The sequence below is a fragment of the Siniperca chuatsi genome, linkage group LG10 (genome assembly GCF_020085105.1).
Source record: "Siniperca chuatsi isolate FFG_IHB_CAS linkage group LG10, ASM2008510v1, whole genome shotgun sequence".
In the NCBI taxonomy this organism is placed as follows: domain Eukaryota; kingdom Metazoa; phylum Chordata; class Actinopteri; order Centrarchiformes; family Sinipercidae; genus Siniperca; species Siniperca chuatsi.
The window spans coordinates 27,132,104-27,158,257 of NC_058051.1; the positions used below are offsets into that span (position 1 = coordinate 27,132,104).

The 26,154-nt window shown below is 39.5% G+C and overlaps 2 protein-coding genes across 3 annotated transcripts in view; both read left to right on the forward strand.

The window, feature by feature from the left end:
- Positions 1-227: 227 nt before the first annotated feature.
- sall4 (spalt-like transcription factor 4) lies at positions 228-7,917 on the forward strand. 2 transcript variants are annotated; one of them, XM_044211528.1, is made up of 4 exons: positions 228-478; positions 2,944-5,406; positions 5,491-5,795; positions 5,920-7,917. In XM_044211528.1, the coding sequence occupies exons 1-4, from the start codon at positions 412-414 to the stop codon at positions 6,352-6,354; spliced, it is 3,270 nt and encodes a 1,089-aa protein (XP_044067463.1). In that variant the 5' UTR covers positions 228-411; the 3' UTR covers positions 6,355-7,917. The 2 variants fall into 2 exon arrangements, with proteins under 2 accessions (XP_044067463.1, XP_044067464.1); XM_044211529.1 differs by lacking the exon at positions 228-478 and adding an exon at positions 622-755.
- A 1,981-nt stretch (positions 7,918-9,898) lies between these two features.
- Positions 9,899-26,154, forward strand: part of LOC122883087 (probable phospholipid-transporting ATPase IIA) — a 36,553-nt gene continuing 20,297 nt past the window's right edge. The window contains exons 1-13 of the mRNA XM_044211267.1: positions 9,899-10,071; positions 13,993-14,137; positions 16,633-16,746; positions 16,979-17,087; positions 18,502-18,560; positions 19,495-19,546; positions 20,637-20,731; positions 22,192-22,272; positions 23,322-23,397; positions 23,876-23,952; positions 24,181-24,341; positions 24,444-24,586; positions 25,431-25,543. Coding sequence (XP_044067202.1) covers positions 10,004-10,071; positions 13,993-14,137; positions 16,633-16,746; positions 16,979-17,087; positions 18,502-18,560; positions 19,495-19,546; positions 20,637-20,731; positions 22,192-22,272; positions 23,322-23,397; positions 23,876-23,952; positions 24,181-24,341; positions 24,444-24,586; positions 25,431-25,543 — 1,293 coding nt within the window. The 5' untranslated portion in view covers positions 9,899-10,003. The remainder of the gene's footprint in view (positions 10,072-13,992; positions 14,138-16,632; positions 16,747-16,978; positions 17,088-18,501; positions 18,561-19,494; positions 19,547-20,636; positions 20,732-22,191; positions 22,273-23,321; positions 23,398-23,875; positions 23,953-24,180; positions 24,342-24,443; positions 24,587-25,430; positions 25,544-26,154) is intronic.

A 26,154-nucleotide genomic window follows, 5' to 3' on the forward strand; every position in this document is an offset into this window, starting at 1 on the left:
TTGATCTGTCCGTGACAATACATGTATATATATATTTCTTTGTGTGTGTGTGTGTGTGTTTTAGTCTTTTTTTATTTTTTATTTTTTTTCACGAACAAGGAAAAGAGCGATGAGTTGGGTGTTATTAACCCTGCCTCCATCCTGCAGTCCATCCACTAGCATGGCTCCTCCCGCCCCCTCCTGCCACTCCGCTCCGCTCATCAATAGGGAGCACATTTGAATAATGTGTGAGCACTTGGACTGGAGCCAATCAGCTGTCAGAGGACTGTGATAAATCGCAATGCATTATTGATAATAATAATTACGTTGACATGCGCGTTTCTACTTGAGGGGCCAATTTTCCAAGCCGAAGAATTTATTGAAGAAGGAGAGGAAAATTGTTTGCAACTCTTTGCTCCTGATGGTTGCACCATGTCGAGGCGCAAGCAAGCCAAACCGCAGCACATCAACTCCGACGAGCCTGGTTCGTTAGGAAATGGTAAGTTTACACACAAGATATGAGACCATACCTTACCCAAAAACTTAACACGTAGCTCCGCCATGCCATGTTGCGAATTATCGACATTTAATGTCAAAAGTTTGGGGGGCTGCCTTCGAATACATTGTTCCTCTCGCACTTTGACCTGTTGCTGTCCGTTTGAATTGACCAGGAGTAAAACTTAGCCGCGGTCCCGGGAAGCGACACATTCAGAAATGATTTTCAACACAATACAGGTGTTCCGCGAGGGTCCTTTTTTTTTTTAAACTGCAACACTGTAAGCTTTTACTTTTTTTCTTTCTTTCTCATAAAACAGGTCAAACGACAAAGTGACCGAGTCGCATCCTTCTATTTATAACTTTTTTATATGGTTTTTATGTTTAACTGAGTGACTGTTTTCATCCTAAATCGATGACTTGTAGATGTTTCGGCTAGTTATTTCGTGGGGAGAAGTGAAGACGGGGAATCCCTTTGAACTTTTTCGGGCTTATTTGAGGCGTGTGTTGCTACCTGTTGATCGTTTGCTACATTGTAGACCCAGGAAGCTGTGTGGTAAAGAATTAGTGCCAGGGTATCTTATGTCTATTTCTTTTTTTCTTCCTTTATTTCATTCAGATATTACTCACTGGTCTCATTCATCATGACACATCTCTCTTTTTTTTTTTTTTTTTTTTTAATGATGGCAAATATGAGTTCGTGGGCTACTTTCAAAGCTCTTTGACTGAATTTAGATGGTTATTGTTACAGTTGCCATTGTGTTGTACATTTAGTGATCCAAATTTCTACTTTGCCTTGAATTTTGCTGAATCTAATGTAACTTTTTTTAATTATTTTTTCTATTTTAAAGGTGGAATTTGTTTGCAAGTGTGCGCCAAATTTGAGGTTTTAAACTAAGGTGCCCCAAAACTGTATGAAATGTGACTCTGGAGTAGGCAGTAAAGGCAATAAATCCTCCAGTTTAATGCATGACTGTTTCCTTTCGTACTTATGTGGAGAGGTGGGGGATGGAGCAGTGGCCGATTTGTGGAGACGAGTGTGTGAGTGGGGGTGCGTTTTGGTGTTCCCATATGCAAGCTCCAGCGCTGCCGTAGACCTCACCTTTTTATAATTAGGAAACTTTTGTTAACACTGTGTTTGGAGAGCTGCGGCGCCTTCTGACTCGTATGCCTCTTAAAAACGAGTGTTGTTTGATTTTAAAAACACACATTTTAGTGTACCACACAATGCCCGTGAAAGCAATGTTTAGTCTGACCTCGTGTCATGTACCCCACTAAAGGTGATCACATACAGGTCATGCGCCGTCAAGTGGTAAACTGGAGCGTTACCTCCTTATTTTACTTCATAATCGACAAGTTGTGAAGAGTAGGAAAAGGTACATAGCTAAATATTCCTCAGTTAAACCTTGTGCGTTCGTATCAAAGTTAATTGTATTAAGATAAGAGCGGCAGTACTGTATAGTGCGCAAACGTGGGTGGCTGAGTCGTGTTTACTGTTTCCTCATAGAGCAGAATGGAATGCAGTTTGCAACCTTCTTTTTTTTTGACACCACTTCAATACCTCCTGGTGAGCCATTTACAAGTCCAACAGTTTCCTTGGGCAAATGCAAACAGGTGGTCTACCCCCTCTCTCTGAGACATTAGCATTTAACAATACACCCAGTTGTGAAATGGTCTCTTGGTTAGCAGACAAATTAAAATGCACACAGGAGCACTTATCAGGCTTTCACAGGCTGTGAAAATGCTTGATCAACAATAGATTACCCCTTTTTTTTTTTTTTCTTTCAGCCCATCTTTGCATAGTAAACATAGTCTTGTATTTTCTTGTCTACTGTTTCATTCCCACTGGGACATCAAATTCAGTCTAAGTTTATTTTCATTGCTTATTGTGGAACCTTGATTTGGTATTGGTCACAAGTTTTGCCCCACATGTGGGACTGGAAGCAGATCTGATTTTTAGCAAGTGCTTGGTGGCCTATTTCATTTCATGTCATTTAATGCCCATGGCTCTTTGTCTTTCTGGACATTGTTCTGGAATATGTCAAAAGTAGATGATTGCCCTCTGCTGGACAATAGCTAAATTCAAACAACCCAGTGCCGTGACCTACAAGGAGTGGACAAAATAAGAGGAGCAGCTTACAAGAGTATCCAGTGAACACAGCAAAGTAAAAAGCCTTAAATACCATGGGATCAAATCAACACCTTTTCACAACAGAAATGTAACATAAGCACCAAAGAGTTAAAATATATTGCAAGGCTGTTGTGCAGTGTCTTGTTGTATCTGTTACCACAATTTGTCTTACCTTGACACATCAGTGATTAAAATTGTTTTCTACTCTTGCAAATGATTTATTTTTATACTTTTTTTTTGTTTAATTTTTTGATAACATTTATTTTTTTTTTATTGGTCAGTTATTGTCCTTATTGTATGAAGATCATTAATTCAAATCCTGTATCCTCTTGTTTTAGGTATTCTTCGTGATGATCAAGCTGAGGGGACTGGAAATGAAGTGAAGAGGTTCAGAATGGACGAGACCAGGGTCTGCAACAAGTGCTGTGCTGAATTCTTTGATGAAGAAGAATTTCTTGAGCACGAGAAAAACTGCACTAAAAGTCAGCAAGTGGTCATCATGAAAGATGGCAATGAAGTGCCTGAGGAATATTCACAAGGCTCCCCCGAAGGCCTTACGAGTGACCATGATGATAGCCAGTCCAGCAGTCATTCCCTATCAAATGTCAATACAGACCACCTGGAAAGAACAGAGGAAGACTCCAGCATGAATGCAGAGGACTCGGAACAACAGGATCAGGCAGACATGGCTGCTAGCCCTGAGATGACTTTCCATCAGCCCTTATCCAAACGGCAAGATTCAAATGTCACTCTTGAAACCATGGCAGACACTAAAGTGGCTGTCTCCCAACATTCTTCAATTAATAAATCTCTGACCTCATCACAGGAAGCTGTGCAGGCCATCCCGATGATCTTGGAACAGTTAGTGTGCCTCCAGCAACAGCAACTACAGCAAATCCAGCTCACAGAACAGATTCGAATCCAAGTAGCTATGATGACTCCACAGGGTCTCCAGTCATCAGTAGGGGCAGTAATGGACCCACTGAAAGCCCTTGGTGCACATCTCTCTCAACAGCTGTCTGCCGCAGCAGCTCTGATAGGAAAAAGGACCGGCAGTCAGAGCCTTTCTATGGAGACAATGAAGCAAAGTAAACTACCTCTCCCAACTGACATCCCTACCTCTCTACCTGGAGGACCGGGTTCAATGACATCTAAAACAGACATTTTGAAGGGCATTCCAGATCTGGCTAGCCGTTTACCAGCACTACTGCCACAGTCACCAGGTGTCATGGGTTTCCCTAGCACCTTCAATGGAATCCAAGCAGGGATTGAGTCCTCGAAAAAAGTGAAGACGAAGATGCTGAACCTCCCACCAGAATCGAAGAACGGTGATTCATTATACAAGCACAAGTGTAAGTACTGCGGAAAGACCTTTGGCAATGACAGTGCTCTCCAGATTCACTTGCGCTCTCACACCGGCGAGAGGCCCTTCAAGTGTAACATTTGCGGAAACCGCTTCACAACAAAAGGAAACCTCAAAGTGCATTTCCAGAGGCATAAAGACAAGTATCCTACTATCAGCATGAACCCACATCCTGTGCCAGAGCACCTTGACAATATTCCCACCAGCAGTGGCATTCCCTTTGGCATGTCTGTGCCCATGGATGAGTCAAATTTGACTGAAATGAAGCCTCTGATAGGCCATCCTGCTGCTGGGTTCCACCCATCATCCATACCAGGTTTGAAGACAACATTTGACAGCTTTGCAGGGGACCCGTTTTCCCAGAGACCCTCGCCATCAACAAGTGATGGCTCCCCATCCGTTTCCTCAAATGTGTTTGGCCATGAGACAGGACTGGAGCCGGCTCAGAAGGATGCTAAAGAACTGCTTGGAGCGCTGCATCATATGAATGGTAGTGCCCTCCCAGGAGAACAAAGCTCTGGAACTGCAAAACTTCAGCAGATGGTGGATGGCCTGGAAAAGAGAACCAGTGACCCCAACGAGTGTGTAATCTGCCATAGGGTGCTCAGTTGCCAGAGCTCCCTCAAAATGCATTACCGTACACACACCGGCGAGAGGCCTTACAAGTGCAAAATCTGTGGCCGCGCATTCTCCACCAAGGGCAACCTCAAAGCCCACTATGGAGTGCACAGGGCTAACACGCCTCTTAAAATGCAGCACTCATGTCCCATCTGCCAGAAGAAGTTCACAAACGCTGTGGTTCTGCAGCAGCACATTCGTATGCACATGGGTGGGCAGATCCCCAACACCCCAATGCCAGAAAACCAGTTTGAAGCAGCAGAAGCAATGGAGCCATCCCTACCAGAGGAGACACCTATGGATGCCAATGGTTTTGAAGCAAGCATGGAGGACCACGAGCCAGAGCTGCACTCCCACAAGCCAAACGACACCTCAGATTCCCTCCCATCTGCGCCTGAGGAACAACCACAGCAGCATGCTGCCCCTGCCATATTTTCCAGCCTGGATGTTTTGAAGAATCTCACCTCTGCTCTTGCACTGAAACGACAGAGTAGCACCGCTTCGGAAAGCGAGGGGACACCCAAAGAATCCCCATCAGCTCCTAGAGAGCAGGAATATCATAATGGCCGTAGTCCTGCCGTTTCTGACTCTGCCATGTCGTTTCACTCATCTTCCCCAGTAAACAACAATATGAGTAGTTGCAAGTCTCCTGAATCTGCTGTTGATGAATTTGCCTGCAGTGTGTCAAAACCAGAATCTGATGGTGGTGCTCAAGGTGGCACTGAGTCAAGTGGAGCCCTTGACCTTACAGCATCCAGCAGCTTCATCCCCAAAGCGATCAAAGAAGAACCTGGCATTCAATTCACAAATGGAGACTATGGTGAGTCTATTAGTTGAGAAAAACATTTTAGAGGCTGTCATGTTGGATGCTTAAATCTAATTTTCCACCTCCTTGTACCAACAGTTCCTAGTAACATGCCTTTCATAAGGATACCATCAAGTCTGGCAAGTCTGGAGATGAAGATTCCTCCAGAGAATTCTTTGGGCCCCCATGGTTTGTTCAGCTCCCATATGCCTCAGGGAACAGCCATGCCCTCCACCATCTCCACCGCACCGCGACGATCAACCAAACAGCACGTGTGTAATGCCTGTGGCAAGAACTTCTCATCTGCCAGCGCCTTGCAGATCCATGAGCGTACTCATACAGGGGAGAAGCCTTTTGCCTGCAACATCTGTGGCAGGGCTTTCACCACCAAGGGAAATCTAAAGGTCAGTCATCCTTGCCTGACAAAGGGTCGAATAGGCCATTTTAAGTGTGTACATGGGAATAGTGTAATATCAAGCGTTTTGATGGGATTGACAGATTGTAATTAACTGTGTGCCTTGTCTTTAGGTGCATATCGGCACTCACATGTGGAACAACTCGTCACGGCGTGGCCAGCGTCTGTCTCTGGATAATCCCATGGCGCTGATGGCAATTAGCTCAGAGGCTAAGATGTTGCCAGAAATTATGCAGGCCCCCAAAGAACTGGGTGCTCCACAAATGAACTTTGACACGTCTCTGTGGAACCAGTATGCTGCTGCCTTCAGTGGTGGCCTGACCATGAAGACCAATGAAATTTCTGTCATCCAGGGTGGTGGCATCCCACTCCCTGGGAGCCCTGCCGGTGGACCTCTGATTGGATCCACTGGAGGCCTCATGAAGATGGATGGATCCCACTCCGGCTTGCCTGCCTCAATGGCCGAAATTGAGAAAAACAGCTCCGACAGTGTGCCAAAATCGCAGTTTCCACATTTCATGGAGGAGGGTAAAATTGCAGTTAATTAGTCAATTTATCACCCAAACACAGTTTTTGAATGTCTCCTTTTTTTGAATGAGGTACAATCAATATTCAGAGAAAACTTTGTAGCATTCTGCTTAGATGTTTGAATTTTTCCAGTAACTTCATTGCAGCTCTCTTCCCTCCTGATCTGAACGATTCTCAAGTGTTATTTTTAGTTTGAACTTGATATAACTACTGTAGTTGTATTTTATATAAATACATATGCGGGTATTTTTTTTCCTGTGACTTTTGTTTTTGTTTTGCTGTCTATCCAGAAGTTTGAATGTATAACTTGAAACTGCTTTAATTCAGACTGTCTCCCTGATACATTTGAAGGATTTTGACTTTAATAGGGGAAAGTTGCAGGCCATGACTTTTAAGGACACCATGTCTCGGTATTCAGAAATAATGGTGTAGTTAACCGTATGTATCTGTAATGACTACTTTCCCTCCTATTGTGTGCCATAGGTTTTATGACATTGTACATTTTTGTAGTGGTAAATATCATTAGCATGTCTCATTTTGAAGGGGCTTTTGATCACAGATTATTCCAGTGTCTTGTCTATTCAGTCAACATGCAACAGTTCAGTCTTCAGTTACGGATAATGTAAATTATAAAATAAGCTTTCATCTTTTGTTGCATCGGTGCTAAGATACAGTAGTTAATGACTCCAAACCTTTTGCCAAGTGCCTAACCTGAATTGTACATGTTGCTGTTGTCTTTCACTGCACCATAAGGTTGTCATGAAGGCTCTCTTGGACTGATGAATTAGTATGTTGTACCGTGTAGCATTACAGGTATTTCATATTTTCATCGGTTTACAAAAGTCAACCCCCTCCCCCAACATACTCCACTTGTAAATCTGCAGTTTCAAAAATAGTTGGCTGAGGTCTGAAGGCTATTGTATGCTTAATGTTCTCACGCCTGCACTTTATTTCAGGTTGTAGTTACATTTACATTTTATAGTTACATTTCACTGCTTTTATTGTGATGGCTGAACAGGGAAAGGGCAAATCAACGATTTTGTTAACTTTTCCTTCCTGTCAGATTTTTGTTTGAAACAACCATTTAGATTAATTGTCAGACACAACTTTTCTCTAGGTTATCTTATCAACTTGTAGCATCTATTTATTTATAATTCACCAAATGCTTGAGTTTAGGGGGTAAGTTCTACCTCGTTTAGATTTCAGTTGGCCTCCACGCTCCCTACTCAACGCAATACTCTGTACATTTTTCCGATACATTCTTGAGTATGCGATAAGATTTTTCATTCTCAACCTGCTGAGTTGAACAGTAATGAATGTATCACTGGACACTTTACACAACTCAGAATGGTCAGAGTACTTTGTAGCCCCCTGCTGTACATTCCTAATTGATATGCATTTGCCAAGTTGTGCCTTTCTTTAGCAAACCATGTCAAAACTGCTTTCAACTTGTCTCTACAATTCAAGTGATGTTGAGCCAATTTGGCCTGTTTACAATGTAAATGTGTGTTTTGTTTTTCAAATGTTTCCTTTGCCTAATGTTTTCTGATTTTTGAAAAATAAAATCAGGGTGACTTTTTCAACTTTTTTTTTTTTTTTTCTCCCTGTTATTATAACACAGACAAGACATTGAAACTTATTTCAGCAGATACCCACGGACAAAAACTGTCTCCGACCGCATTAAGCAAGCTGGAAATTTATTTGATAGTGTTGCTCTAACCACTGAAATGTACCCTACCTCGATGCCAGCACAGGCAAGTTTGAATGCACGCAATATCCCTTATTTACATCAATTCACCTTCAGATGACTCAAGTAAAGTATTACTTTCTATTCTCATGACCCGCCAGTAGCCCTTAATCCCTTGCAATTTTGCATCTGCGACGAAAAAACATTTGCATCCACAACTGAAAGGTGCTCTTCAATCATTTGTCCACAATCCATTTCAGGTCAACTATGCCATGGCCTTTTCCTTTACAATTGTGACATGATACAGTACTCTGCCTTATTGTCATTCTAGGGCATTCAAACTACTAGCAGGAATGCAGAACACATGCACTGCAATACAATAGATGACACAACACACTTCAAACATTCGCAAAAAATTTCAAATGATATTAACTACCAAGGTTTCATGCATAAAATTGAATCATGGCACAGGATAGAAACACTAAATGGTAATGTATTTTATTTTTATTGTGGGTGGCTGCCCCGAATTTTAACAAAGACTACTGTTCCTCTTCTACATTACAGACTGAAGTCAAAGTTGTGGCATGCATTATACAAATAGTACATTTTAGCAACAGAAGTATAAATTCACTCATATCTCCTCTTTTCCTTTAATAATTTTTTTACACCCGTTATTAGACGCTTGTGTAATCTGTTAAGCTGTTCCAAAGAGCCATATCTATGAATTCTGATTAAATTCTTGACTATGAGAAGATAAGTCATTTTCATTAGGACATCTAATCCCAGCATATTTTTGAACAGGTCCAATCTGAGCAGATCTATTCAGCTACAATAGCTGAAAACATCTGTATTTAACCTCTTATAATGTGTCATATTCCAAATGTTGATAATTTGTAATGTAAAATCAGTGACGAGTAGCTATAGCTGTTAATAAATGCAGTGGAAGTACAATAAACAAATTCCCTCTGAAACGTTGTAGGGTAGAACTGTAAAGTAGCAGCTCGTAAGTGCAGTACTTTAGTAAATGTAATTAGTTACTTTCCACCGCTGCTCAGTAGTTTCCCCAAAACAGCATTATACAGAGACAGGTAGACAGGTATTTAGATAAACACATCCTCCCCTGTTGCTTCTGATGTCACCTATCACCAGAAATAATACAGAGGTAAACCATAACTGACTATAACTTGATGTTAATATCATATAGTGACAAAGAGAGTATCTGACACGAAATGCATCTTCCTACTTATAATTATAATGTAACACTAAAACATCCACTTACATACAAATTATAAATTATATATTTACATTTGCTGTGCTTTAACTGTACATATCAACTATCACTGTCAAATATAAATCCTGCATGCTGTATATACTGTATATAGACATGTATACATGCATATACTGTACATTACCACCCACTTCAATATTTCTTTCTTTGCACTACTTGTATATAAACATTGTATGTTGTTGGTCATTGTTGATTTTTATATATATTTATATATGTATCTATTTTTTCACCTACTTATAATAGCTCTTTGTTTATGTTTACCTATCTTTGCTCAGCTTTGTTGTCCTGTTTTTGCTCGTATGTCTATTTCTATCTCCCTGTAAATTGTTCTGTGTGTAAGTACATTTAGAGTCAAATTGTGTGTTGGCACATACAGTAATTGGCCAATAAAGCTGATTCTGATCATCCCCCAAGCAGTATACAAATAAAGAGTTATTCAGTCCTGTAACAAACATTGACAGCAAAAAAAAATCGAAAATCAAAAAATTATAATAATGGGTAATAATGTTTTTTAAATGGGTCAGTGGCTCATGCTCAGATAAGTCTGCTTGGTAGGCTATCTGTCCCAGCAGCGCTAACCTGCTGACTGTAGAGCCGTCCTGTGTGAGTGACATCAGGGAAGCCTCCGCCCAGAACCGCTAGTACAACCAGGCGGACTGCCTACAGCTTCTAGCCGCTACCAGGAGCTGCAGGAATGACCGACAATATCCCCCTACAGCCCGTGAGACGGCCGAAAAGACAAGACAGTAAACACAGAAATGGGTAAGGGCGTTATACAGCACAAACATATTAATATGAAGCCATTTGTTAACGTATTTCGCTCATCGGCTTCTGCTGATGTCAGTTAACGTTAGCCCTTAAATTGTTTACAGGAGCGCGTCGACATTGTCTCAATAACTAGCTAAGCGGTGGCGGTTTTTAGGGAAAAAAAATAGCAGTTAGGGGGAAAACAACGGCTAACAGATACATACATGCTAATAATAATTATGTGGCATTTCATTGTAGCTTTTATTAAGCTAGCTAGAGCTTCAGGAGACATCCTTGTTCCGGGGTGCAGTTGGAGCAAGTGCATTTGACGCCCATGTCAATATTTGCTCGGTTGACTGGAGCTCCGTCTGTCAAAGAGCAGACATGTAGGCCCTGACTTAAGAGAACTGTATCCTAAATTCACATGCTGGCTGAATGAATGCGTTGTATGTTTATTTTCAGCAGCACATGAAGGGGCAGGCCTCATTAATGGTGATGAAGAAACACGTACAGGGCAGACACAGTGCTGAAATGCAGCCAATAGTCTGATCGGGCTGCTATCATGGTGATGTCACCTCCTGTAATAAACACACTGAACAAAGACTCTGAAAATTGTCAGAATGCAGAAATATTGTAGCTAGGTGCTCAATGTACAGTATTTTCTGCAGTTTGCAGTATAATTTGTAGTCAAGCCTGATGCATCCAATTCACCTGTCCACCCTCTGACATGGCAGTTATACACTCAGTTGCCAGTTTATTAGGTACACCTAGCTAAAGCTAATGCAGTCTAATACAAATGCACAGCAATAAATTCTATCTTCATAAAGATTATAATATTCAGTTTAATATCAGTGAGGGGAGGCTAAATTATAGGAACACCTCTCTGTATAATGCAATATAGTTGAACAGCACCACAAATGACATCCTCCAAAATGATCATAAAGTTGAATCAACACCTCTCTTAAGCAGTTTCAACAAAAAAATGAACATTATAACCTTCAGGATTTATTGCAGGACTGTTGTATTTGACTGAATTGATTTTACCTAGTTGTACCTAATAAATAAACTGGCAACTGAGTGTACTACAAAACCAACTAAAGATTGCAATGAAGTATCCCATATATCAATAAGTAAACATACTTTGGTCTATTTTAGCTGTAAAGCATTAAGATCTACAGTAAAGTTGAAAAGTTGATTCATTGATTGACAGGAACTTAATTGGTAATGATCATTTATTTAAGCATAAAGGACAAAAATGTACTGCCTCTGGCTTCTTAAAATTGAGGATTTGCAGCTTTCGATCTGTTGTTTGGACAAAAGGAGACATTTGAAAATGCAAACTTGGGTTCTGGGAAATTTGAGTGTGCATTTTTCATTATTCTTTTTGATATTTTATAGAAACAAAACAATGGTTAGCAGGTTGATCCCTCACTATGTTGGGCTGGTATTTTATACTCTACACAAAATCAAAAATAAAGGGCATTTTTCACAGCAGACAATTTGCCTTGTCATAGTAGGAAAAGAGCAACATGAGGATTATTTTACTCAAGATTACAGAAACCAGGAGTTGCTTTACAACGACAGAGCTCATTCTTGTTTTTGTTATTTTCTCTCAGTGGGCCTGATATAAGCATATGTTTGGTTTCTCCCTGAATATGAGCTATACATGAACCCCAGCTGTAGCGTATAAGTAGGCAGAGGAACCTTCTGCTGCTGGGTTATCACACAGTATACTCTTAAAAAATGATCTGCAGTAGAAAAGCTTTTGAACATTAAATATTGTGATGAGTCATCTGTCATAAAAGTATTGTTTCCTTAATACCCTTTCTCTGAATGGAAACCATTTTGTCTGCAGCTAATAGAGGCTGTATATTTGTCATGCCTATATTTTGTTTATAATCAGTGTTTTATAACTTATGAAGTCGTTCAATTATTAATCACCAGGTCACTGGGCTCTTAGTTGATTGATATGGAATGTTTTGTTTGGGTACAGGGCTCCAGACTGCGACCATTTAGTCACATTTTGCGACCATCTTTGGAGACAGTGCTCCTAAATGTTATAACTAGAAGCACCAGTACGACTTGCAAATATGCTTCCCGTTTTATTTTATTTATTTTTTAAATCATTATCGTATATCATGTGAAACAACAGGAGGGAGCGGTAATTGGTGAGTGTGTGTGTGTGTGTGTGAGGGAGAGAGTGTGAGCGTGTATTACTAACGTTGTGGGGACATAAATCTGTTTACACAGTCACATTGTGAGGACTCGCCTTCCTGCTCTCGCTTGGCCCTTTGGTGACAATGAAACGAACTATCGATTCATTTTTCTAAGGAAAAGTTCATTCAGATCCTCCCATTGTCGGACTGGCCATCGGGAGCACCGGGGGAAATCCCGGTGGGCCTGTCACTCTATGGACTGCTTGCCCAGTTTGATTATGCACAGGCCACATCCTCCTCCTCAAGATCCTCAATACCAGTTCAGCTGTTAGTCAAGGTTTTGCAGCTGAAGCGGTAAGACAGAAGACAATAGGGATATATAAGCAAGGTTTGGGTTTGGCAGGCTGGCTATTTAGCTATATCGTCACTTTTGCAACTTTTCATAAAGTTGATGCGCTCGTCAGTGTCACTTTTTGTGAACCAACCAGTCACAGCCTGGATGGGGCGGGACATTAAAAAAAGGTTGATGTGCTACAGTAAACTTTCAAATGTTGAACTCATTGTTATGCATGAATGGTTATAATAATTGACAAGTCAGTAATTAGCATTAACAAATTAGAGACTAACCAACAATATGAACCATTTACGCAAGGATTTAATGAAGGAACAAAACCTACAAAAATTATAAATGTTGGCTGTGTATTTCTTAAACTGCTGTATTGTCCTACTAGAGTTAATATTATACTAGTGGTAGGCTATGTAGTATACTATTATACAAAATTATAATGAATATAGTAACTTTATATAATTAAAATGTTAACATTATACTAACATTATACTATTATATTAACATTATATATTTATTTAAGAAATATATATATACTTTACCCTAATTTATACTAGTTCCTCATCCAGGTTGTTAATAGTGCATCTGCAGTGGACAGATGTATTAGCCAGAGCCGGGATGCCAGTGCCATTGTGCCAATATGTGCTCCTTCTAGCCAGCCCTCTCCTCAGAGCAACACGTTCCCCTTGTTCTATTTTACATCTGTTTTGCTAAAGTTATTGTTATAAATATTGTTCAGTAATCTTGTTTACAGAAACTGTGGCGTGGGTTGGTGGTGTATCGGCGGGGGGCAATATTAGATGGGCTATTGCAAAGAAAGAAACGCCATGTATTGTATTTACTGCTTGTCAGTGTGGCTGAGCACAGCACATTGTTATTTCTGTATTTAATACCAAAGAATTTATCAGTAATACAGTTAAGATGGAAAAAAAATATGAATGTGTTGTGCTGCATGTCGATTTAAGTGGTGCTCATAAATTTTGTGTAGGGAGCACCAGTGCTGCTAGTGGAAAAAGTTAGTCTGGACCCTTGGGGTAGAGCGAAGGGAGTGGCCACCCATTCCAGATGAAGTTAATATTTATTTTGTGAGGCATACTCTCTCCAGACTCCATGGTCATGAACCTTTAGCTCAGCCTTGTCTGTTCTGTGGGTTTGTTGCTGCAGTAAGCAATACATTAACTAAGGGATGTGACAAGAAAATCATTAAAAGTGGTGCTGTTATCTCAACAGCATCACACAATACAACACAGGTTTATGAGTCAAACTACAGAATCTTCATTTTAAAGTGAAATAGCCTAAATGAATCAACTAAATCTAACTAAATATTTTGTTCATTTTTTTATGTAACTGTCTATTTCTCAGCACGTCTGCTATTGAACCAAATGGTGAGATTAAATGTGAAATTCCTTATCCTTCCTGGCCTCTTCCTCTCAGGTGCTGCCCGTGGTCGAGATGCTGTGGCATGGGTGACTTCCGTCCCCGCACCGTGTGGCTCGGCCACCCAGAAAAGAGGGAGCAGAGGTACCCCAGGAATGTCATTAACAACCAGAAGTACAACTTCTTCACCTTCCTGCCTGCGGTTAGTGTCAGTCAAAGGTCACCCCTCCACACCCCCTCCCTTTAGCCCCCAAAACCACCACCCACCTCTCTCAGCCTGGCCCTGATTCACTGTCACTTGTTGGACACATTTTCCCATTAAGACAATCATAGTCTTAGGACTCTGGTCGTCTTGGCTGTCATCTGGTACTCTTCACTGTTGGTTGATAGTAATGTGCAGCTATTATTATTATTGTTATTTATTTATATTCATTGATTAATCTGACAGTTATTTTCCAGTTTAATCTATTACTAATTTTAGTCTATAAATTGTCAGAAAATAACAATGCCCATTGGAACTTCCCAGAGCTCTAGTTGGTGTCTGTAAATCACTCTTTTTCTCCGTTCAACAGTTCAAAGATATTCAGTTTACAATAATATAAAACAGAGAAAAGCAGAAAACACTCACATCGAAGAGGATGGTACCAGCATATGTTTGGCATTGTGGTTTGAAAAGGGACTTAAATAATTAATCGATTAACTTTCTGTCGATCGACTAATCAATAAATCGACTAATTGTCTCAGCTCTAGATCAGAAACATGCCTCAAATGTGAATATTATTTGTGTTTTTTGGCTTACATTTATTTTGTTTAATCTAAGAATACTGTAGTCTTGTGTGTTTTAGAGGGCATTTTATGTCCGTCATGTACTGGTCTGATATGCTGCTGAGCCTTTGTTTAAAATATTGATTACTGTCTTCAGTTCACATATCGGCAGCATCAGAAGATCATTAGTCATTCAAAAATAGTGGAATGTTTCATGTTAAAATTAAGATCTTTAAATGGTGACAAGAGAAGCATGATAGATAGGCTAGTTTCAGCCACATTTGGACAAACAGCTACATGGACTCATAGCACCAGGTCTTTATGATCACATTCACATTCTTAGAAGAATATGGTTGTGTCAGATGTGACATAGGTTGGAGATTTCTTACATGGACGGCAGTTATGCTGTGTGTTTTTTAGACCCTCGCATTTCCACCCACCTGATTTACATATGTATTTGTTTTCCAGACATACAGTTGTCTTAAGATCTTATGACTTTTTCTGTATATGTAGTCAGGCATTGAAAGTAGCTCAAATTTGTTTGGCAAGCAGGAGACAAGAGCAAAGCCTTTTTGCATTGCAAATTGTTATTTATATACTTTGGTTCATGTCAAGAAGTTCCTCTCACTAGAACATATTGTAGTCTTGATGTTTCTGTGTATGTTTTCATGTTTTCTACTCTCCATGTGGCAATGATTTTGGAAATGACATACAGTAGCAATGTGAAGACACAAGTTTTCCATTGGTAGTAATCTTGCACACTGGTGATAATGAAAGTTGTTGCATGAGTGTTAATTTTAAGGATGACACTAGTGGAAGAAAAGCTACCATATGTTTGGATATTGTTTCATATCTCTTAGGTTGGTGAAAAGTTTGCTAGGTTATACCTGGGCTATATACGGTTGAAAATGTTTTACTTTTTAGTAGGGGTGGGTGGTATGTCAATTTGTACCATGAGATTGTATACATTGGTCAGAGATTTTGCCACACTGTTTATATTCAGTTATCCCTTCTAAAATGTCTGGGTGTACAAGGCCAATGTGGCAACGCATGAATGTTTGCTATTCTTTTTCCTAAAAACAACTAATGGATTCTCAAAATAGTTTACATTTCTGTCCATCAACTAATTGATTAACTGACTAATTATTTCAGCTCTAATTATGCTATATATCTATATTGTGATAGAGAATTATATATATAGTGAAAGAGGATTTCATCCATTATATTCCCTAAAACGGCAGTTTTATTTTAAAGGTCCAGTGTGTAGGATTTAGTGGCATCTAGCGGTGCAGTTTGCAACCATTTGACCGCGCGCATCGTCAAACCGTGTAGGAGAAACTACGGTGGCGACGAAACTCGCGAAAAATGCGAACGGCCCTATCTGGAGCCAGGGATTGGTTTGTCTGGGCTACTGTAGAAACATGGCGGTGCAACATGGCGACCTCCGTGGAAGGGGACCCGCTCCCTATGTAGAAAAAACTGGCTCATTCTAAGGTAATGAAAACACAACCATTCTTATTTTCAGGGGATTATACAGCAATGAAATCATACTTATGAATATTATATTCCATTTCTGCCAATAGCTCCTCCTAAATGTTACACACTGGACCTTTAACAGAAAACATTGTTAAACTTGTCACACACAAAATATTGAAATTGTGCTGAAACAAATGTTTTATGTATACCTGAAGTCATTTGTCATTTTCTCACTTTATGTGTATGTAATGATATGTATTATATGCTTGGATGACTTTTCACATAGAGGTCACCAAAACAGTGTTTAAACAAGGCACATGGAGACCAATGGTGTCAGATACATCAGTCATGGCCTTAAAATAATAAAGTCTAGCAGTAAATGTCAGATACAGTCGTGCACAATAACTTGCCACACAGAAAATATTTCACTCTGTGCTTCTTTTTTTATGTTTACAGGTGTTGTTCAATCAGTTCAAGTACTTCCTCAACTTGTACTTTTTGCTTTTGGCCTGCTCTCAATTTATCAAGGAGCTACGCTTAGGTGCGCTCTACACCTACTGGGTCCCTTTGGTATGTGTTCGCAAAGCTTTGTTCCCCATAATTGTTTATTATGATGGTCAATCAATTGCAGTTTTCATACTTATTTTGTGTTCAGTGCATCTTGATATTTTGTGATGGAAATATTCAGGTATATCCCACAAACATAGTTGCTACAGCACTCACATACAGTATATAGAGTTTGTTTTGTTGTTCTCTACTTTGGGGGAAATTACTTTCGAAATTTTGACATTTCACTCTCTAGGGTCTTGTTTTGATTATTACCATCATGAGAGAGGCAGTTGAAGAAATAAGATGCTATCTTCGAGACAAAGAAGTGAACTCTCAGATTTACAGCAAGCTTTCAACAAGAGGTAAGGATCAGAAGCCTGGACAACATTGGTTATGTTTTGTCTGTGTTGATATCTGAGCCATGTTGCTTATTTCTCAGCATCAGTGTCTATTAACTGGTCCTATTAAAACTTATTGGGGCTGGGGGAAATGGTGGGTAATTCAAAGCAGAGATGTAAAAGTGTACACAAGAGGCCTTGGTATAAAGTGCTACCAGCAATAAAAAGCAGGAGACCTCTTGTGGTTTCCATCACTTTGCCCCTTTGATGTGGCAGCTTGTTTTACCCATAAACACAATGACTGGTTGGCTCGATGATAGCAGCCCCCGTGCATATCTTGTGGTTTATAGAAACTTTATGTCAGAACTTGGTGTGTTGTTTTCTAGCATAGAAAGAAACTGGTTGAAGTTGTTTTGTCTAAGTTTTGTTAAGTCACATGAAAATGTTTTATTTTCTCGATTAATCAATTAATAATTTTGTCTATAAAATATCACAAAATAGTGAAAAATGCCTATTATAATTTCCTACTGCTCAATGAGATGTATTCAAATTGCTTTTTTATTCGACCAGCAGTCCAAAAAGCAAAGATATTCAAATTACTGCCATTTATGTCAAAGAAAAACAACAAATCTTCACAGTTGAGAAGCTAGTACCAGTGAATGTTTTTTTTTTTTTTTTTTTTTTTTTTGCTTGAAAAATGACTAAAGCGATTAATCGATTATGAAAATAGCTGCGGACTAATTTTCTGTCGATCAACAAATGTGAACATGAACAAATGCGCATGAGATTTTGACATAAAAACACTTCATCATATTAATCTATATTAAAAAAGCTCCATCTTTCATTTGAGGTAAGATATTTTGCCACATTTTGTTTCTGGAAGGTGTTACATGAACCTGCTGTGTCCTGAATTGTGTTCTTCTGTGAAGTAATCTAACGCAAAATCTTTTTAGTGGAGTAGAGCACTAATGTGAAGTCTCTTGAAACCTAATGCATAGCAATATTAATGTGCTTTAATGTCTTACATATGCAAAGCCCAGAGGTCATGACAGAGGTCAAGGGTCAGTGATCTCTTCCAAACAATTTTGCCTGTTCATTCCAAATGAAATGAGAGAAAAGGCTCAACTCCCCCTGCATTCTTTCAAATCTGCAAGGAAAATTGCTTTCCCAAATTCACTGGGGTGACTGGTGAGGCATGCGGGACAAGAATACATTAGTGTTTTTAAGTCATATTTGATTTAAAAAAACACAGGAGAACTCAGTGTGTTTTTAGACATGATCTTTGAAGGATCAGTTGCATAAATGGTCAAAACTCCATTAAGTCCATATTTATTGAAATTGTTAACTACATGATTGGTGAATTTGAATTTCATATATTTTTAGCATATGCAACCCATCAAATGATATACAAAAAGTAAAATTCTGTTCTGTGTTTCAGGCACAGTGAAGGTTAAAAGCAGCGGTATTCAAGTTGGAGATCTTATAATCGTGGAAAAGGTTTGTTAAGATAGTTTCTTCCACACCTGTGAATAGTTTTGCTTTTTAGGACTGTCAAGTTACCATTTATATGACAGCGAAAAATGAGGGGGTTGTTAATCTTCTTTGCTCCACTGGTGGCTGAGGTGAAAGGAGTTAGTAAAGATTTTGTAATCTCGTGATCAATGCTGAGCATCAGCCTGTCAAACTCAATGCATACACAACAGACGTGAGCCTAAAGTGCCTTTAATTAGATCTTAAACACAAATTCAATTATGTAGTATTTATTCATATATTTTTTTTCATCTTGAAGTCCCATTTATATTTTGTAGTTGTTTAAAATATCTAAGTTAGTTTCTTCTCGTGGGCAGAGTGGATTCTCTGAGGTCTTTGTACATGAAATATGAGAAGTGAGTCCGGTCTTCAGTTTCCAACTCATTTCAACGCAGCTGAAAGAAAGGTCCCACGTGTTGTCCTACACATTTCACTAATATGACTGAGTGATTTAGAGTTATGTGGGTTACAATGCAGACATGTGAACTCCTTAGCAGAGGTGAAACCAGTAGCTAACAAAAAGAAAGCTTTGGAATGTTTAAATTAACCTGCATTTGAATACATAATACATCTTTATTAGACTATTGACCCCTTAGCAATAATCCAGGCACAGTTCAGTTTTTGGGAAGCTGTCCAGATGAATTGAATGGAGAATTAGTCTAGTGTAGTGGAGGGACCAGGTCAGGCAGAGTGTAAAACCTGGTCAGGGTCCAGTTCAGGCCATGACAGGATGATTTGCTGGAGGGCTTATTATTTTGACTGACTGGCTGTTGGTAATGTGGCACATGAAAAGCTAAACGTCTTACTTTTCTACAGTTAAAGAGCAGAGGAGGGAGGGGGGGAAAGTGCAGGATCAGGAAGTGATGTTGAAGTCATGTTTTCTTTCTGCCTTTCTTTGTAGAACCAGCGTGTTCCTGCTGACATGATCTTTTTAAGGACCTCTGAAAGAAATGGTAAACATCTGCTGGTCATTCATCCAGATCTCCACAACAGACTGGCTGCCTGGCTGGCTAGGGAAATTACTTGTTTAAAAAGGCGCTGAGGTGCAGGGATTAACCCTGAGCCAAGACAGGAAGTCCTACAATGTCTAAATTGTAATTGGGTCCAGTGCTAAACTATCACTCAAAGTGTGTTGTGGTGGATAGTTCCTACGCTGAGATGAGCACTGTAGACAAAACATTGTTCTCTTTTCATCTTTGTCTATGACTAATTTTGTCTTTCAAATGAGAAGATAATGAAAAGGAAAATCGAAGGACACACAAAAATCAAATGCGCAGAGAAAACAGGAGACATGAGAGGAGGATGCCTCATCTGAATAATCAAATATGGATGAGGACAAGATTTGTCAGTGATAACACAAACTTAGCGAATTGCATTGTTTATTTGCACATATACAAAATACTCACAAGTCCATTCAAAATAATAACCTCTAAGGCACAGCACATCACAAATCTCATCACAAGGAGATGTTTTATTTTCAGCTTCTTGAAACCCGAATGTGACTCTGTAAGAGAAGCTGGATGAGATGCATGTTGTTGTTGTGTCTTCCTGTTGGGGGAAGAAAAACATCAGCTTTGTTTTACTGGAAATAGTGCTTAGTTATCTCTCTTCCATGTGGAGGCCATTAGGTCAATTATGAAGAACCTAGGCCAGGAATGGAAGTTTTGGGCAGGATGACGCATGCAGGCCAGGGGGGGGATGGGCTTTGATGGATGACTCCACTTCTATCCCACTATGCAGCTTAGTCCCATTCGCCGAAGTTGCTGCTAATCATTTGTGACTCCATGCTGAATTGTTTTATTGCCCTTTTTGATGGAAATGGATGTGTATTAGAACAAATAAAATCAGAAACCAGCAACAGTTGACAGCAGCCTTTAGTATCTATTGAAATATAAATGTGAAGATTTGTACAATCAGTGCCATCATCAAGAATAGAGATTGTGATGCCCCCCCCTTTAACTAAAAGCCTATCTATTGTTGCCCCCTAGAGGTGAATGTGTTTCCATATGGCATCAGTGGCAGCTCTTGTCCTCTCCTTCCCAGGCTCCTGTTTCCTGCGGACTGACCAGCTGGATGGAGAGACGGACTGGAAACTACGCCTCCCAGTGGCCTGCACACAGAGACTGCCAACTGCTGCCGTGAGTCCTAGAATAAAGATGGAGAGGTAGTTGGGATGCAGGAGAAAATTGTATGTTGAACACTGCGTTTATGCCATTGCTGTGCCTCATATTTTGTGAAGAACTGATGAATATATGAGTAATTGCAAATGCTGACTATGGTCTCAGAGAGGCAAGTCTTTCATTAGGACAGAGTAATCAATTAACTAGAGTGCAGGCCAAAGGTCAGTGGTTCACCTCAGGCCTGTACATTTCAATGAGGGTTTTTAAAGGCAAATATTCATGCTGATATTTTTTAGATTTCAAATTGTTAGTAAGTCAATAAATTGTAACAATTTTCAGTATGATACAATTAAATCCAATATTATACAAATAAAAATAGTGTTATTTTATTTATTTATTTATTTATTTTCAACCTACATCTGGCTGTAATCTACTCTATTGACATTTTGGTGAGGGTTGAGCAGTGTGGACCTTAAAATTAAGAATTAATTTCTAATAATCCTGACCAATAAATTAATAAATAAAATGTGATAAGAACTGTGACATTTAATTCTAGATTTTACAAGCTGTAGCTGGTGTCAGGAAGAAACCTCCGTCCTTGCTGTTATTTGATATGAAGTAAAAGGCTAATATTGGCTGCTCTTGGCAAGACATATTGGTCTAGAGCTGAAACGATTAACCGATTAATCAATTAGTCCATTGACAGAAAATAAATTGGCAACTTTTTTGATAATCGATTACTTGTTAAAGTCTGTTTTTAAGTGAAAGTGCCAAAAAAATCAATCACAGATTCTGACTTCTCAAATGTGAATATTGCAGGTTTTCTTAATCTTCTATGATAATAAATTGAATATCTTTTGGTTTTGGACCATTGGTCGGACAAAACAAGACACTGAAGATGTTAATTTGGCCTCTGGGAAATTGTGACATTTTATTGACCAAATGATTAATTGATTAATCGAGATAATAATCAGCAGATTCATTGATTATAAAAAAATAATTGCTAGTTGCAGCCCTGGGTATAACTTTTACCCTGAACTGCTACTTTTCCTACCTGTGCTGCTTCTGTCATCTCCTGCTCTCTGAGCCCCCTGGTGACATATTGTTTTCTCTCAAAAAACATCCTGTGCCTCAGGATCCACCAGATAGTAAAAATTTGTCTTGGAATATTTATTTTTTGAATGTGTCATAGCAGTTTGTCTACTCATTGTAGCAGTTTGTCTACTCATTGTAGCAGTGTGAAATGCAAAACCAATAGAGCAAACACTGCTGCTGCATAAACTCTAAATGATAACATAAATTAATCCGATGTCCAAATAAGTGATCTATTATCTGAGATAGTTACATAATGTCTGATTAGCAAGTTAAGCAAAGCTTTGCTTGTTCTTGTGTTCTTTGTTTATCATAATTGTTTATGATTATTCATGTCATGTTTTCCTGTGTCAGTGATCCTAAACCACGATTTTGATTTCTCACAGGACCTTCTACAGATCAGATCATATGTGTACGCAGAAGAACCAAACATTGATATCCATAACTTTATTGGAACTTTCACCAGGGTGAGCGCTTATATTACTATTCTATTGAACCCTAAGACCCTTTCAGACATGCACCCTTTATGTTAATCTGATGGCAATTTAACATGTCCGTGTCATGTCTGAATAAGCGTCTGAGTCACTTTTACTTAACAGCCATGAAGGCAATCTTGCTAGGTTGGACCTAGTAACATTTCTGTATCACTTTTAACATGGCAAAAGTCTAAATTGATTGCTGTCGGATAAGGACCACAGCAGCACAAGGTAAACCATGCACAGAGAGAGAGAGAAATGCATACCGCCTTCTAACATCACTGTAATAAATGTATTATCTCAATCTTCAACTCTTATGCATAAAGATAAATAAAAGTTATTAATTTAATAAACTATGAAATTCTTCTCATATCAGATCAGCCTATAAAACAATTTTTCCTCTCCCGGTGCGACGGGGGTAAAAGAGGATAAAAAAAACCCCTCTTACTTCCACAGTAATAATTTGTGCAAGAGTCTCTCCCTATATTTTCATTTCAACTTTATGGATGAATAAATGAATATCCAGCAAAACACTTTACATACAGCATGTGAGCTAATAGGAATAAAACAAGAGTCCCAACTTAACGTCCTGTCATTCAGTGCTTTGGATATTATAAAACAGGCAGCAGAATTCACTCTCAAATGACGTTAAATGATGAAATGGATTCGAAATATATTATTAGATTTCTTAGAAGCGGAGTGAGCGTCTCTCTCCCTCCCTCCCGCGCACCAGGTGCAAAATATAGCGCGATGTGGTGAGAGCATTGTGGCTCATTGCATAAATGTTCTGTCATGTCTGAATAAAGCCGAAAGGAACATTAACGTTAAAGACACCTACTGTATGTCTGAGTGACGAAAGCCATCACTTTAACAGATAGATGAAGCCAGCAATGTTAAGTATTCCATGTCTGAAAAGGGCTTTAGTGTCATTGGAAACTGCTTTCTGTTTACAAAACCTCTATTTAACAAAGATAGCAATTATTTGACCGGTTTCTGTCTTCCCTCATCATTTTGCATATTTGTCATCTCAACTGTTACAGGAAGATGGGGACCCTCCAGTCAACGAAAGTCTGAGCATTGAGAACACCCTTTGGGCCAGCACTGTTGTTGCCTCTGGTAAAAATCTGACTGGTGGTGCAGCTCTGCCGATGAGGCAGCTAATACACAGGAAGTAACCAGGACCAGCCTTTGCTCTTAGTGCACAGAGCTGCGCTGAAGCGTTGCTTCCTTAACAACTGTTGATCTGATGACTTGTCTAACCAAACACACACACACAGAAAAAATAATGAGGCAGTCAGACATTTTGCTAATTTATAAATAGCTCACAGGCAGCTAACTATAATGATAAAGAAAGTGTGCTTCTTCCACAGGAGACTTCATCCCCTTTAAACCACGCTAACATATGTTATCCATCAAGCAATGTGAAATCTGCATCCTATATTCCAAATGACATTCTTCAGTCTATCAAGTCTATTCATGTCAAGATTATAAGTCTGGGAAACATCTTCTTGACATACTATATTTTATGTTGTTCCTTTTTATTATATTGACCTGAGGCAGTTTTTTTTAGGTCTTTTTCTCTCCCTCACTCCAGGCACAGTGGTGGGGGTTGTGATTTACACAGGCAGGGAGCTGCGCAGTGTCATGAACACCTCCAACCCAAGGCACAAGGTACAGTAGTGGGAACCAGAGCCTGAAGACCAACATTTGATTACTTAGTTTGAAGATGTATTTATTTGGAGGATTTTGATTGAATTTGTCCATAATGGATTAATTGTGTAATTTGTTTAACTTTTAATTGCTTTGTTAATTTACTTAGACCTACATATTGTACATACACAGACCATTTCTGTTTATGTTCATTTGACTCATAATGTTTGCCTCTGTTGCTCATGGTAGGTGGGTTTGTTTGACTTGGAGGTGAACTGTTTGACTAAGATCCTGTTTGGGGCCCTAGTGGTGTTGTCACTGGTCATGGTGGCCCTTCAGCACTTCGCTGGCCGTTGGTACCTCCAGATCTTTCGCTTCCTACTACTCTTCTCTCACATTGTACCCATTAGGTGCGACTTAAGATTCTCTACTTCAAAGTCATCTGCAGTGTTGCATTGTATTTACATGTAAGGAGTTAAAAAGCACTCATTTACTATTTTTATTTGATGCAGTTTGCGTGTCAATCTGGATATGGGAAAGATGGTTTTCAGTTGGATGATTAAGAAAGACTCCAAGATCCCGGGGACGATGGTGAGGGCTAGCACCATACCTGAACAGCTTGGACGCATCTCCTACCTGCTGACTGACAAAACAGGTTAGACTGCAGAAAATGACTGTGAAAACAGCATACTTTATATTAAAATACCCTTGGTTGTGTGTCCAAAAAAATCACCGAGGCCAACGTGTGGAGTACTAAAATAAGAGGTTATAGTGCTGGGGATTTGCCAAGGAACTATCCAGTAGGACAGAGTTAAGTCGTTTCCTTCCCTGGGGGGTTTTGCTCTGTGGTGGGGTTTCTGCTCCTGGAGACCTGCTACTTATTGGAACCTTAAATCATAAAAAAGCCCAAAGCCTCTCATCCATACACACTTTTAGAGCACAACACCTCCACCAGTGCACTTCCTCAGGCACGAGGTGTTACACATCAGATTTATAGCCCTCATGCCCAATAAAATGATCAGCCATTTCCCCATCCAGAGCGTGATAAGGCTGCTGGTGTCTGCAGGTCAGACTAATGTACGTGCTAGGCCCCTGAGGTCTTTTTGATAATGGCGGAAAATGCTTTTAAAGTGAGTGTAAGGATACAGAGGTTGTGTGTAGTGTTGAAGGGAAGGCTTCTGGCTTTCTTACCATTTTTTTTCCCAATCACCATGTGTAACATGCAAACTCTGTTTTAAGTAACTGATTGTTTGTAAACCCCAACCCATGAAAGGTGTAGAAATACTTTTACAGATATTGATGCTAGAAGAGTTAGTTTCCAAAATGATACTCATTTAGCAACCAAAATCTAAAACACCATTTCATATTTTGTGCTGTCAATCATTATGCAAAAGTGTCACATGTAGCACATGATGCTGAAATTAATCTTGAAATGAATTTCTGTTTATTATTTTGGAGGAATTTCACTATTTGAATGCCTGTAATGTAATCTTTATCAGGGACTCTTACTCAAAATGAAATGGTGTTCAGGCGGCTCCATCTTGGAACTGTGGCATATGGGATGGACTCAATGGATGAAGTACAGAGCCATGTGTTCAGCGCCTACACACAGGTAAAAAACACATGCATGAGTCCATGCACTGCTCCGTGTCTATTAAGAAATTACTGAAAATTCTCTCACAACATTTAGAAAACAAACACAAAAGAAAATATTGAGATTCCAGAATCCCGGGATAGGGTAAAACAAACAGACATGAGCATTGTTTTAAGAAACATATCAGTTTGTGATTATTGTTTGGTTGAATGCTTCCTGACCTCAGATGACACTCTTTGTCCCCCTTGACACCAGAGGTTAGTGAAGCAGGAAACAGGATTAGCCCACAAGCAAAGCACTGACCGGACTTATTTTAATGACGCTACCATTAACCCCTGGAACGCACAGCCTTCTAAAAATAGCAAGGCTGCGATGCAAAAGCAAATTGTTCATATTTACTTTACACATCTGGTTATGTTTACAGACCACTATCACAGCAATGATTGAAACTGGAGTTAATGAAGCAGCTAGTTTCTCAGACTAAAAACTACACATCTCCAGTCAGTAATCTCTATTTTCAAAATATAGCCACAAGCAGCAATTTTGGGATTCAAGCCAACACAGACCGTTAGAAGTTTAACGTTTTTGTGGCCTAGGCGTGACAAAAGCAGTGAAATCTCCCTTTTTTG

Excerpts from the sequence above, each read along its gene's own strand:
- sall4 (XM_044211528.1), top strand. The coding sequence starts at position 412 with ATGTCGAGGCGCAAGCAAGCCAAACCGCAGCACATCAACTCCGACGAG. Across the intron at positions 479-2,943 it reads GCCTGGTTCGTTAGGAAATG|GTATTCTTCGTGATGATCAA; the intron begins GTAAGTTTACAC and ends CTCTTGTTTTAG. Across the intron at positions 5,796-5,919 it reads CCACCAAGGGAAATCTAAAG|GTGCATATCGGCACTCACAT; the intron begins GTCAGTCATCCT and ends CCTTGTCTTTAG.